This window comes from Girardinichthys multiradiatus, chromosome 9 (assembly GCF_021462225.1).
Source record: "Girardinichthys multiradiatus isolate DD_20200921_A chromosome 9, DD_fGirMul_XY1, whole genome shotgun sequence".
Lineage (NCBI taxonomy): Eukaryota > Metazoa > Chordata > Actinopteri > Cyprinodontiformes > Goodeidae > Girardinichthys > Girardinichthys multiradiatus.
The window spans coordinates 16,975,579-16,988,079 of record NC_061802.1 but is presented as its reverse complement, the minus strand read 5'-3'; the positions used below and the strand labels follow the sequence as shown (position 1 = coordinate 16,988,079).

The 12,501-nt window shown below is 35.7% G+C and overlaps 1 protein-coding gene across 3 annotated transcripts in view; it reads left to right on the top strand.

Moving 5' to 3' along the window:
- The first annotated feature begins 846 nt into the window (after window positions 1-846).
- LOC124873910 (tensin-3-like) overlaps window positions 847-12,501 on the top strand; it is a 66,346-nt gene continuing 54,691 nt past the window's right edge. The window contains exons 1-7 of one of the 3 annotated variants that reach the window (XM_047374960.1): window positions 847-1,274; window positions 6,438-6,610; window positions 8,037-8,087; window positions 8,170-8,292; window positions 8,391-8,455; window positions 10,685-10,768; window positions 10,969-11,081. In XM_047374960.1, the coding sequence (XP_047230916.1) occupies window positions 6,461-6,610; window positions 8,037-8,087; window positions 8,170-8,292; window positions 8,391-8,455; window positions 10,685-10,768; window positions 10,969-11,081 (586 nt within the window). In that variant the 5' untranslated portion in view covers window positions 847-1,274; window positions 6,438-6,460. Of the gene's footprint in view, window positions 1,275-6,437; window positions 6,611-8,036; window positions 8,088-8,169; window positions 8,293-8,390; window positions 8,456-10,684; window positions 10,769-10,968; window positions 11,082-12,501 lie in introns of those variants that run through there. The other 2 variants (XM_047374957.1, XM_047374961.1) reach the window with 2 other exon arrangements.

The following is a 12,501-nucleotide window of genomic DNA, read 5'->3' as shown; positions in this document are numbered from 1 at the left end:
TTTTTGCAGTTTTTCTCTTACTTATTTTCATAGCTACAATCTCTGTTAATAATTATTTAACATTGAATACAATTTAGGCTGCACGGTGGCACAGTTGGTAGCACTGTTGCTTTGCAGCAGGAAGGTCCTGGGTTCGATTCCCGACCGGGGGTCTTTCTGCATGGAGTTTGCAGGTTCTCCCCGTGCATGCGTGGGTTCTCACCGGGTACTCCGGCTTCCTCCCACGGTCCAAAGACATGCCTGTTAGGTCAATTGGTCACTCTAAATTGCCCTTAGGTGTATGAATGAGTGTGTTCATGGTTGTTTGTGTGTTGCCCTGCGATGGACTGGCGACCGGTCCAGGGTGTACCCCGCCTCCCGCCCATAGACTGCTGGAGATAGGCACCAGCTCCCCCGTGACCCACTATGGAATAAGCAGTAGAAAATGACTGACTGAATACAATTTATTTTTATTATAGATTTCTTGTATTATTTTGATACAGTTATTTTTTAAACCATTGTTATTATTATTAATCTTATATAAATATAATAATAGAATGCATCTTTTATGCATCAATTTACTGTTTTTCAATAGATTTTTATAAATATTATGGATTAATACATGCTTGATAACCAAGCAACCATATAAAATAATAATATTATTAAGTATTATTATTATGGTATTATTATTATATGTTAAAGTGAAATTGTTTTTTTTTTTTGTGCTAGTTAATTTACCTGCCGTCTGTTGCTGTTCTGGTTCCTTTGTGTGAATTCCTTGTGTATAAATACATTTTGACACGTATTTAGACACTAAACACAATTCTTTGAGACTACCAGGTCAAATACAACAATTAAACTGCTCATTTAAATTTCTTCTTACAAATTGTACTGACACCATGTTTAGTTTGCCAGATCCTTTTCCTCTCTAAGGTAATCAAAATCCATTTGTGTGACATTTTAAGAAGATTTTAATGTCATCATCCAGCAGCAGAGACAACATGGAGATAAAACTGTTTAATCAGCTCCTGTTGGTGTTTTCAGAGAGTTGTTGCTGGATTGCTATGGGCGTCTATGTAGACGTGAGGGAACTGGTGTCACACTGCAGTCCAACAGAGGGCAAAGTGCAAGCAAGGCTGTCACGGTATACTTCATCAAGCTCTTTTTCCCCTTTCTTCCTCCTCCCACTGACTGTCAAATCTCCACCTCGTCTTTTTTGAATACCATTCGCTCAGACTTTCACTCATCTTGCAGTGTCGTTCTGTGAATATAACACCTTGTTTGTTGCAGCCAAGGTAAGCCCCTTTCTGTTGTTTCCTGACAGGCTACAGAAAAGTTTGAACTTGTGTTGACCTGCTCTTTGTTCCATGAAGTTTGTCTTTCCCTTGCATGTTAATGGACACTGAGGTTAAAGCATGTGATAGGTGGTAAATCTTACTGAAAAATGCTTCTACTGTAAATGCAGAGATTAATTCACTGACATATTAAGGGAGTGAGCCCACACAGAAGTGTTTGCTGTGGAATTCAGATGCTGTTTAATCTTCGGCTCAGTGTTTGAAGATTTTCTTGTCTATGAAGGAGGGAAATCCCTGCCGAAAGGAGCATATAATTCAGCTGAATGACACGACCCAACCTTGATGCTAATGTAATTTCTGAAATGATTGCTATTGGAATAATTTTCTAACCTTTTAAAAAGTGTTTAAGGAAAGAAAAAACAATTGACAAAAGGGCCTTTGACTGAAAGGACAGAATGGGAATTTGCAGTCAAGAGATGCTGCTGTTAATTTTAGTTCTGGTATTTTTTCATACATGCCAGTTTAGGTAACAATCAAACTGTTTTAAGCATGCTGCATAAGCTCACGAATCAAAAATAAAATAAATAAAGGTGGGTGATCCATTTGGGAATCCCATTCTATAAAAATGGGAAATAGAGACTCTAATTATATGTGGCTAATTTCGTACTCAAGAACTTTTCAGGGTAGCATAAGCGTGGTTGAGGCACACACGTCTTGTTTTGGTTTCTCAGGCGGAGCTCTGATAAATTTAGATGTGCAGCAGTAAAAAAAACAAAAGTTGGAAAAACAGCTTAGAAATACATCATTGGAGAGAAGTCACCCATTAAAATTGTTTGCCAGCCCTTTGGAATGGATTCTCTGGAAAACAGGGATAAAACAGGGAATGGGAACTAAGGGAACAGGCCAGTACTGAAAAACTCAAGGTTTCACACAAGGAATTAAAGTCAAAGCCAATGATTTTAGACATCAACCACTGAACATGGGTGGAAATCCCCGAAATCCTTTTAAACACATGTTGTTTTGAGCATTGTTTAAATTGAGTCATTGTTTAAATCCTTTTTAACCTTTTTGTGTTTCCTCCAAATTATTTAGTAGGATACTGCTCAGTACTTGGTCTTTGTATTGAATCTGCTTTTATCAGACTTTTCTTTTGGCTTTAAGTTGCTTTTTATTTTTTATTTTATTCTTTTTTATAGTCGCGAGCAAGTTTTTGCTGTAATTATTTCAAAGTTATGTTTTAATTTTTGAGTTTATTAGGAAGTGACCTTGCTTTTAGTGTCCTTTAAGCATTTTCTAGTCACTTTCAATTCTATTTTTAGTCGTTTCATGTCTCTGCAGATATTTTTGTTTAACTCGGTAAAAAGATGATTACTTTTAATATCTTTGTACTTTACTTTTTCACTCCATTTAAACTTTTTTTCTTATGACATTATGTCACTTGTCAGTTGTTTTGCAACTCTTTGAAAGAGGCTGCTCTTTGTGGAGATTTTTTTCAGGTCATTTAAGGTCAGATTCATCTTGTTTGTTCATCATGTTCTTTTTGTCTTGGGTCTCAGTATTTGATATATTGTTTATGCATCTTTGTAATTTATTTGTTTCTGTATAAGGTTATCATGAGTTTATCTATAGTATATCTTTTTTACATTTTCTTGATACTTTTTGATCAGTTGAAAGGTTTTGTGTCTTTGTTGTTGTTTTGGAGGTTTCCTTATGGAATCAACCACAATCTTATTGAATTTTGTTAACATTAAAAGACACTAAAAACTGGAGGATGCACATTTGATTTAAAATAAAAATGAACTTTCTTTTGCATGACATTTTGATCTTTTATGCTATACTTTAAAGATATTTTCTTAAAGTCATTTAGATTATCTATTTGAACTTGGTTCAATCTGTTGCATCAGGATTTTCATTCCTTTTTAGAAAATGTTTATCTGTCATATTTCATTGTGCCTTTTGTGGTGACTTTGTATATTTTTGATGTTGTTTCATTATAAACCCGTTTCTGAATATGAATTTCTGAAAGGAAAACTTTATGTGTACATGCAATCACACACATGATTAAGTTCACTTTATTTACACCAGAATTGTGAGACCAAAAATAGAGTAATCACAATATAACTAATAGGAGGGATTTCTGAAAATCTTCCCAGAATGGAATCAGTTTTATCGACATGAGATAAACATTTTCCACTGTGCAGTTTTAACTCTTAAAGAAAGCTGCTGCTGAGTTTCCCAGCAGGTTATTATTGTGTGTAGCTGGTAAAAAGGGTTGCATCACTGTTTACTCTGCTGTGGTCACATGGACCGTGTGAGCATGAGTTTAACCAGGACTCTTTGTGTTTTTCTTGCATACCAACAGTGTGTCATACTCCCAAACCACCATTTATTTCTAGCCCATCCAAATACTGACATATAGCCCAGATATCGCAGAGTTGATTGTTTACACAGGAATGTGGGAGGAAATCACATTCCTAAGAATAACAGTTTTTATTCTGAGAAAAGAATTTGAAAATAGTGAAATATATTAAGAAAGAAGAAACTGAGGCTAGATTGGGAAACCTGTTAAAAAGCATCAGAGTGCATCTGTTGATGGGACTTTTATTTCAGAATAAGTTAATAATACTATTGTACTCCATAAAATCGTAATAAATAAGCACAGGAACACTGAAATTCTACAGATAAGAATAAAGTAATTTTTTAATTCTTGATTTATGATGGCTTTCAGCAGGGGTCTGCAACTCCAGTACTGGAGAGCTACTGTCCTGCAACTTTTAGATGCGTCCCTGCTCCAACACAGCTGGATTAAATGACTGAATTATCTTCTCACCATGTCATGAAGTTATTCCGAGGCCTGGTAGCAAACAATTCATTTGATTCAGGTCTGTTGAAGCTGGGGTACATCTAAAAGAAAAAATAAATGTGTAAAAGTATATTAGGATTGTTAAAGTACTGTTTTATTTTCATTTCATTTGTTTTCTAGTCTTTATGCAAAAATAAAAGTAAGCTGATGCAGGACAACAAAAATGTATCACATCCAAAATATAAAGAAAATAAGAGATATCTTATATTATCTTACTATTTTCAGTATTCATGAAAAGCTAAACTAAAATTAGCTGCTAGAGATCAACCTTTATGCAAAAAAAGTCCTTTACCCCAAACAGAGGAAGGAAAAAAATGTTTTTTTAAATTCCTTCTTAATTTACATTGAAGGTCAAAACATCAGCTGGTAAAGCAAAGCAGGGAAGAAGAGCTGATTTCTTCACCATATCCCCGAGGACAGGGTTAGTCACCTCAAGGAGGAAACTTTAGTCAAACCTTTATTCACACATATATACAAGAACCTGAGATACTTAAAATCATTGACTTCAGGGACCAGTGCAGAGTGGACTGGGTGGCAAAGGCCTTCATAGTCCAATTTTCAGTTTCCACAACTGGCTTTAGAGATATGGAATACATTTATTGTAAATAAATAAAAAAATAAAAAACCTTTCTTTTGTTTGTTGATCTTATTTTGTTTCAGTTACAAAGGTAGGCTAACTTTATGCCAAGTAACACGTCAACACCTAGTATATGCATGCAGGAGTCTATCAACAATAAAATGGGAATATGTCTCATCATTTTAGTATTTTTTATTTTTGCTTTCTAAAACAACAATTTAAACTCTGAGCCATAAACTTTTGTTTACTAACTTGTTAGCATGGGCTGTGTGATTCCCCTTAATAAACTACGTCAGTGGTTCCTAACCTTTATGACTTGTGTACCCCCTGAGCCATTTTGTTATATGAGAACCCTCTCAGTCAAACGTGTTAGCAAAAATACAATGTACAACAACTGGTTATTAAATGAAAATCATTTTAACTTGAACATTTAATTCTTAGGCATTTTTTGCTTATCAGCTCAAATTAAACATAAAGATAACTGTTGCTGTGAAAGTGAATAAAATAAGTCATCTAAATAAATACAAAATGAGCATAAATAATGAACCTGCCTTTGTTGTAATAAAAACTAGGGCTCTTTTGAAAAAGTCCCCAATAAACAGACATTTAAACTTAAAAAAATCAGGAACAGAACACTTAACAAAAATAATATTCAGTCTCATTATATTAGTTTTACATTGTTATCATCATTTAACTGAGCTTTAATGAGACACCCGAGCTTGCTTGTCTTTTTTTTAAGCCTTGATAGATCTGGAGGTGGAAACAGCTGTTACTTTTATTCCTCTCCCTGCACATTGTGGTGCAGGTGAACAGCATTGACACCCCTGCTCTAGTCTTTCCCATTTGTAGTTGTTTTATTGTGTCCTTTTTGGTCTTTTGGTTAATAAAAGCTTGGTGTATTTTGCACCTGGGTCCTAGTAAAACATCACACATCCAAGAATTATCCCTACTAACTGATGATATTTACATATCATCTTAGAAATAAAATATTAAATGTTTCCTTGGCACGTACCCCCTGTAATGTGCTCACGTACCATTAGGGGTACGAGTACCCCCTGTTGGGAATCACTGAACTAGTTGATGGCGTCATTGTGTAAGTTTTTAACTTACATCAAAAACAATAAAGCTATTGCAGTTTAAGAGGAATTTAAATTATTTGTAATTGACAGCGTAACTGAGTGAAAGTACAGTTTTTTGTTGTTGTTGTTTTGTAATACAAGAAAATAAAGAATGAAAAATTGTAAATCAGCTTGCTTAACATCAGTGGTGTAAAAAGATGCTTAATGCTAGCTTTATAAAATTAGACTCAAAGATTGTAGTTTCTTAAGAAGTTGTGTTGTTGTTGTTGTTGAAAATAAAATGGGTTCCTAAAGCCAAAAGGTCACCTTTTTTTTGTCTTTGTTGTCAATTGTTTTAAACTTGTAACCTGATGAGGACTGAGTTCATTACTTGTGTTTGTGGCTCATCTTTTTTTTTTTCAAGTGATAATCTCATTGAGGAGTTTTCAGTAACTAAGGATTTGGTCAGCCATGACCCTACTTTGTTAAGCAATATGTCTAGAAAAGGACTTCATGAATGGTCAAATAAAAAAGTTGCTTTGTGATACAAATCCCAATTTGGCTCACGAAGTCAAAGAGCTTATGTGGCACAAGCTATGATAAATGCACTGTTAACAGATTAAAAAAAATCTCACTTCCCTGCATCGCTTCCTGTTTATTTTCAGTAGCCCATGTAACGAAACTTGTCATGGAAGAACTACGTCAAATTGATCTGACGTACATCACAGAACGCATCATCAGCATCATCTGCTCTTCTGCGTGTCCAGAGGACCTCTACCTGCAGAATCTGAAGAAGATTATTCCTATGCTAGAGTCTAAGCATGGACACAACTACATGGTGAGAAAGTATTTTTTCAACAACTATTTTCTCTTATAATAGGTTTTCTTTATCTAAATTCAAAGAAAATCTATGAAAGTCTTTTTGAAAGCCAAGAATTATTAACCAAGACAACATTAAAGGATTATTTGGACGCAAAATATGAATGAAGAGGAATGATTGCATACATTTTCACTGTTAGGTATTATTTAGTCAACTCAGAGGTAAGAACGATACAGTCAGTTACTTGCAGCAAGGGTAGCCCACTTTGCAGTAAAACTAAAAAGTTTTTGACACCCTATCTCTTTATTTATATGCACAGTTCAACAGACAGTTCAGACAGGGTGTGTGTGTGTGTGAGACAGAAAGGAGGCTGGTTCTCACAAAGATAACAATGATCTCACACACACAGGGAGGAAGGCATAGTGCAGGTGCCTTGCAACACAAAGTTTTTACATGAGTGATAACAAGTTTTTGCACCCATCCAACATTCACTTTAAGTTTTGTCTCATTTTTCTATTCTTTATGACGTCCAGCAAAATTACATTTACAGTGCAATAAATAGTTACCTGAATCATACAGTGCAGTGTGAAAGATTTACTGATTTTGCATTTTAGTCACACTGAAATGTTTAAGATCATAAAACAAAATTTAAAACAAAAAAAGGACACCAAAAAAGAGATTATTTCATTTATTAAGGAAGAACAGCTATCTAAATGAATCTTGCTCTATGTGCAAAATTATTTTCCCCATTGTTAAATCTTGAATTAACCGTAATTAATCACAGTTTTTGGATTAAATTTCACTGACAACACCCAGGCCTGATTGATCTGTTGAATCAAAAATCCTTTAATATAACCTATCTGACAGCATGAAGTTGGCTAAAGGATCTCTAATAGCAACACATTATGCCCTTCTTAAGATATTAAAGAAACGATGAAATAATTCACTGATATCTGTCATTTTGGAAAGGGTTACAAAGCTTTTCTAAGGATAAAGGACTCTAGCGAACAGTGCAAACCATTATTTACCAATAGAGAAAACATGAATCACTGGTGAGTGGACATCCTATCAAAATGACTCCAAGAAGCCATGATCAGTGGCTGATGCTGCAGGGGCAGCGCCCAGCGGCCCTTTTTGAACCTGTTCTATTAAGAATCATCAAAATTATCCACTTCATGCTCAAAAACCCTCCAACAGGTTTGATTTAAACAGTTCTGCAAAGAAGAATAAATTAAATAATATTTTTTTTATGTACTCAAGTCATCTTTGTCTAGTGTTTGATGGTCTAAAACATAAAAGTTTCAAATGAGCAAAAACAATAATTCTGCAAGGTGGCAAAGACTTTGAGGTTACATAATTTCATTCTCTGCAGATCAAACAAACATGAGTGGTAAAACAGCTACATGTCATTTCTAAATGTTTCATCTTGTCTGTTCTACTGCAGCTCATTACCCTCTCCCAGAAGCATGATGTTCTCACAAAAATGACCCACAAGGTAAATATGGCACCTAGAAGTATTTAGCCTCAAGATTTCAGTTCTGTGGGAAAGTAATGTCCCTGTTTGCTTTTTCTGTCAGGTTTTTAACACAGGTTGGCTGGATCTCTTAGCTCCCAGTTTGGATCAAATCTTTAACGTGTGCACAGCAATGGAGAACTGGCTGCAAGGGAATCCAAAGCATGTCCTGGTGTTACACTGCAGGGTAAACGTGGGGGCATTCACAATAACAGATGTTTTTGAGGTAATCTGTGTTATATATGGCATACTATTTATACCCAAATCTGTAATCATCCTCAACAGGGGGATAGGGGACGACTTGGAGTTCTCGTGGCATCGTACATCCACTTCACCAACATGTCTGCCAGGTAACAAGTTTAGGAACAGATTGTTCACAATATGATAAAAAGAAATTAGCTTCTCTTGAGATTTATCTCTGGTGGTAAGATGTAAGCAAGTTTCATTTTGTGAAAGTCCATGAGAACTGGGTCATAAAACAAAGCTATAACTTTTGGTGTTATCTGAGGACCCGGCATACCATGAAACAGGCAGGGATATTTGTCCAAAACATTAAAAAAAAATCCACGGTGTTAAAGAGTAGAGTCTTTTGTTTAGAATAATTTTCTAAACTATTCAACTCTTCAAGCTCTCGATGGCAGTAAGTACAATGCAATGATCTGATCCTTTACATATAGAAATCAGTCTGTGCTGTGCTTCCTGGTGAAATGGGGCTTCTAGCTGGGCAGTAGCGCACACAGCTCAAAATTGCACAAATGGGCTGTTTGAGAGGAGGCTGAAGAAAGTAGTGAGTTTTTCAGGGTGAAGGTGAAATGTAAAATGAAATTGTCAGGCTCTCAAAAAGAGGCCTGGTATTTTTAGTGATAATGAAGAGGAGAAAACATCAAAGCAGAAACTCATGGTGTTTCTGATACAATGGAATTGCAGCATGACTCATAAAAACATCTTCAAGCTTCTGGACCTTGATGTAGTAAGTTCACAATTATTGCAAAACAAGCTGATTATGGATTGAGTTTGCAGGCCTGCTTCTGACTGCATTCCCTGCACTGCACCAGGTTAAAATGTTTGTGCAGATATGGCTCTCCTTGTATTTGTGGCGGTATCTTTTTTATATTATAGGGGACAAAGTTAGATTTCCCACATAACGAAAAAATTAAAGTGGGAAAAAGTCATGGTTTTGTGAAGCATCCAAGCTAAACTTTTTCATAAGTTTTAAAGCTCTAAAGTACTTCAAAATAAAGACCTTAAACTTTCAAGTATCTCAGTAGTGCAGTAGTGCATTGCTTGTCTTCACATTTAATTTCGATTTTCCAAATTTGCTGCGATCCAGACTGTGATCTAATAGAGTATTTGACCCCTGGCTTCCTCTATCTTGTCCTTCCTTCTGATAAAACGTTTTTGTCCAATCAGATCAAAGCATTTTAACACTGCATCATCACTGAAATAAGTTAAAACAATGTAGTGATTGCAGAATCTTAGCCTCATTTTAGTGAACTAGATACAAATGTTCTGCAACATGTTGATATAGATGTTTTGATTTAAGCCGTATTCTGAAAAAAATCCTGAAACCAGAGATGCTTTTTGAGGGTCTTATGGTCATTATTTTGAAGTACTGTGGAGCTTCAAGATTATGGAAAAGTTTCGCTTGGATGCTTAACAAAATGATCGAATCTGTCCCACTTTAAATCTTTCGTTATGTGGGAAATCACAGTTTATGCACCAAGCTTTTGTTTAAAAGAGTTTCCTATTGAAGTGATCCAAAAAGACATTTTCAGCTTGAGGCACTAAAAGTTGTTTCTTTTAATCAAACCTTGAAGATTTTCTCTAGGTGGCTATTTCTTCTTTGTAAAGAGAACAGTGAGTGTAGATGAATGAACCAGCATTGAAGATCAAAGACCAATTGACACAACAACACAGATTGTGCTTTTGACAAGCCAACAGACAGCATGGATGATTCTAAACTTGGTGCTGTTTGGCTTTTAGCCAAAGATCCTGTTGTTGTACATGTAGATTACACATGATAATGGAAAAATTATAGCTCTTATTAAGTGCATCTTCTATTCTAATGAGGGAGTTAAAATGGCACATTTGTTTAGGTTCATTTGATCTTAAAATCTCAGCAAAGTTCAGCTGGATTTAAATTAAGTTCATGCTCTGAATTGAACTGTGGACGTGTGTTTAGGCATGCTAATCATGGCTGAACAGTTGGGAAATATCTGATTGTGACCATTGTCCCTGTGTGAATGATCTAAGAGCTTGTGATTGCAGGCTTGCTGAGGCTTGTGAAAGATGTTTGGTTTCTGTTGGGATTAGAGCCTGAAATGATAAAGACGTTATAAAAAAAGAGACACAATCCATTTTAAATAAAAACTTATCCCACAAGGCCTGTTTTTAAAGTTAATCTACAGGTTATACGTGATCACGAACAGTAAAGACATTCAGTTTCTTTATGTGCAAATCAAATCGGGTAGATTGGAACAGGCCTTGAGGCACAAACCTGTGCAGGCTACTTGAATGTTTTAAACTCTGCAACTCAGCTAATAAGTGCATCTTTATCTGAATATGTGCATTTCTCTCAGTGCAGACCTCTCTCTGGACCACTTTGCCATGAGGAAGTTCTACAACGACAAGCTTTCTGCTCTTATGATCCCCTCACAGAAACGGTAAGAGCTTCAAACCAATGACATCAAAGGACAACCATGACTCAAATTTCACCTTAATCTGTAATTATCTGATTATCTGACTCAGGTGACGGCATTAACACATTAAATAAAATACAAAACTTTAAATTCAATCTAGATTATCATTAAGTAGTATTTTTATTGATGCACTTACCAGATAGATGCTTCCTTTGTTTCCTCAGCTATGTTTGGATGGTGGGCAGCATGTTAAAAGGAGAACTGAGGATGAACCACTCTCAGTCTTTTCTGCTCTGTGTTGTTCTTTATGGTCTCCCCAAAATAAGACCAGATGAGGGTAAGAAGTGATAAAACACAGATAACAATGGCTGCTACACATTTGTAAAGGTGCACTGTGGAGATGGCACATCTGGAGCACCATATCTAGCATATCTGGGACCGTACACAAGGGAGTGGGTGGTGGCATGAGGAGTTGAGAGAGAGTTTTACAGGCAGCTGAAACAACAGGTGAAGATCATCGGACACAGAGGACGCCTTATAGACAAAAAAAACATTACCAGCACTTTACTGAGTTTGATAAGAGTCCTGTTTTAGGTCTTCATGGTTTCCTAGCCATTGTGCCATTTCTTGCTCTTATCGTTTTGTACCTTCAGGAACAAAAAGAAGTCATTTGCCACAAGCGGTTTCATGTCAACTATACACTCATTTGTATAGTGTACTGTACAGTCTCCCTATGCAGATTTGTACAATTATATTTCATAGCTTCCTTAGATGACTAATGATGTAAAGTATTTTTCTATGATCTACTTATAGTCCTTCCTAAGGTAATTAGATTGTTGTGAGATATAGACCTCATCAAAATGCATATTCTAACTTAATGAGATGTACCTGCATTTGTGTTGTGGCTCTTGCAGCTTTGATTCCTGTTGCAGTCCACACCTTTTAAACCTCCTCCAAACTCTTAAATGGCCATTGGCTTACAATCCTCTCAATGCTGCAGTTATTCCTGTTGTTCTTGTTAACTTCTTTCCACCACACGTTTTCCTTCCACTCAACTTCCTTTTGGAACCCACCCTCATTGTAGAGGACGTGAATGACTGTTTAATAAACAACTGTTAATTACAGCAACAAATTATTTTTTTCTGTTGCTTTGGTGTAATATTCAAATTTTCTGAAAAACAGAATTTTGGGTTTTGACCCATAATTAAAATGAACAGAAATGAATACTTAGAATATATGACCCTGTATGTAAGGAATCCACTTAATATGGGCTACCTGTCTTGAATTAGGTTGCTGAAATAAATTCACTTTAAAATTAGACTTTGATTTATTGATATGGGTATTGCCTTGTATTTCCATTAGTGAAATGGCACAAACAAGTCCCCATATTACAGTCAGTGAAATTAAGACATAATATAATCTCTTTAGGAAACAGTATACAGTTAAATTAAATTGTATGACAAATTTGAGCATTTCCCTTGTCATTTATATTCATAGTTTAGCAATGGTCCTCAACTACCAAGAGAAAGCACACTGGTACAAAGGTATTTGCTTACGGGTACAAACTAGAAATAGGATGTGAAGAAATGGCAATGCCTGGGTATGAAATGGAGTGCCTTGTAGACAGTATCCAGCTCCTTAGAAATCAAAATTGTTTGTTTGCATGTGAACCAGATTACATCTAAAATTCTTCAGCGTGCCTTCTTTGGTGCTTGATTCTTTTGCCAGTGAGTGTTCAATATTTAGTTGTAGATAAT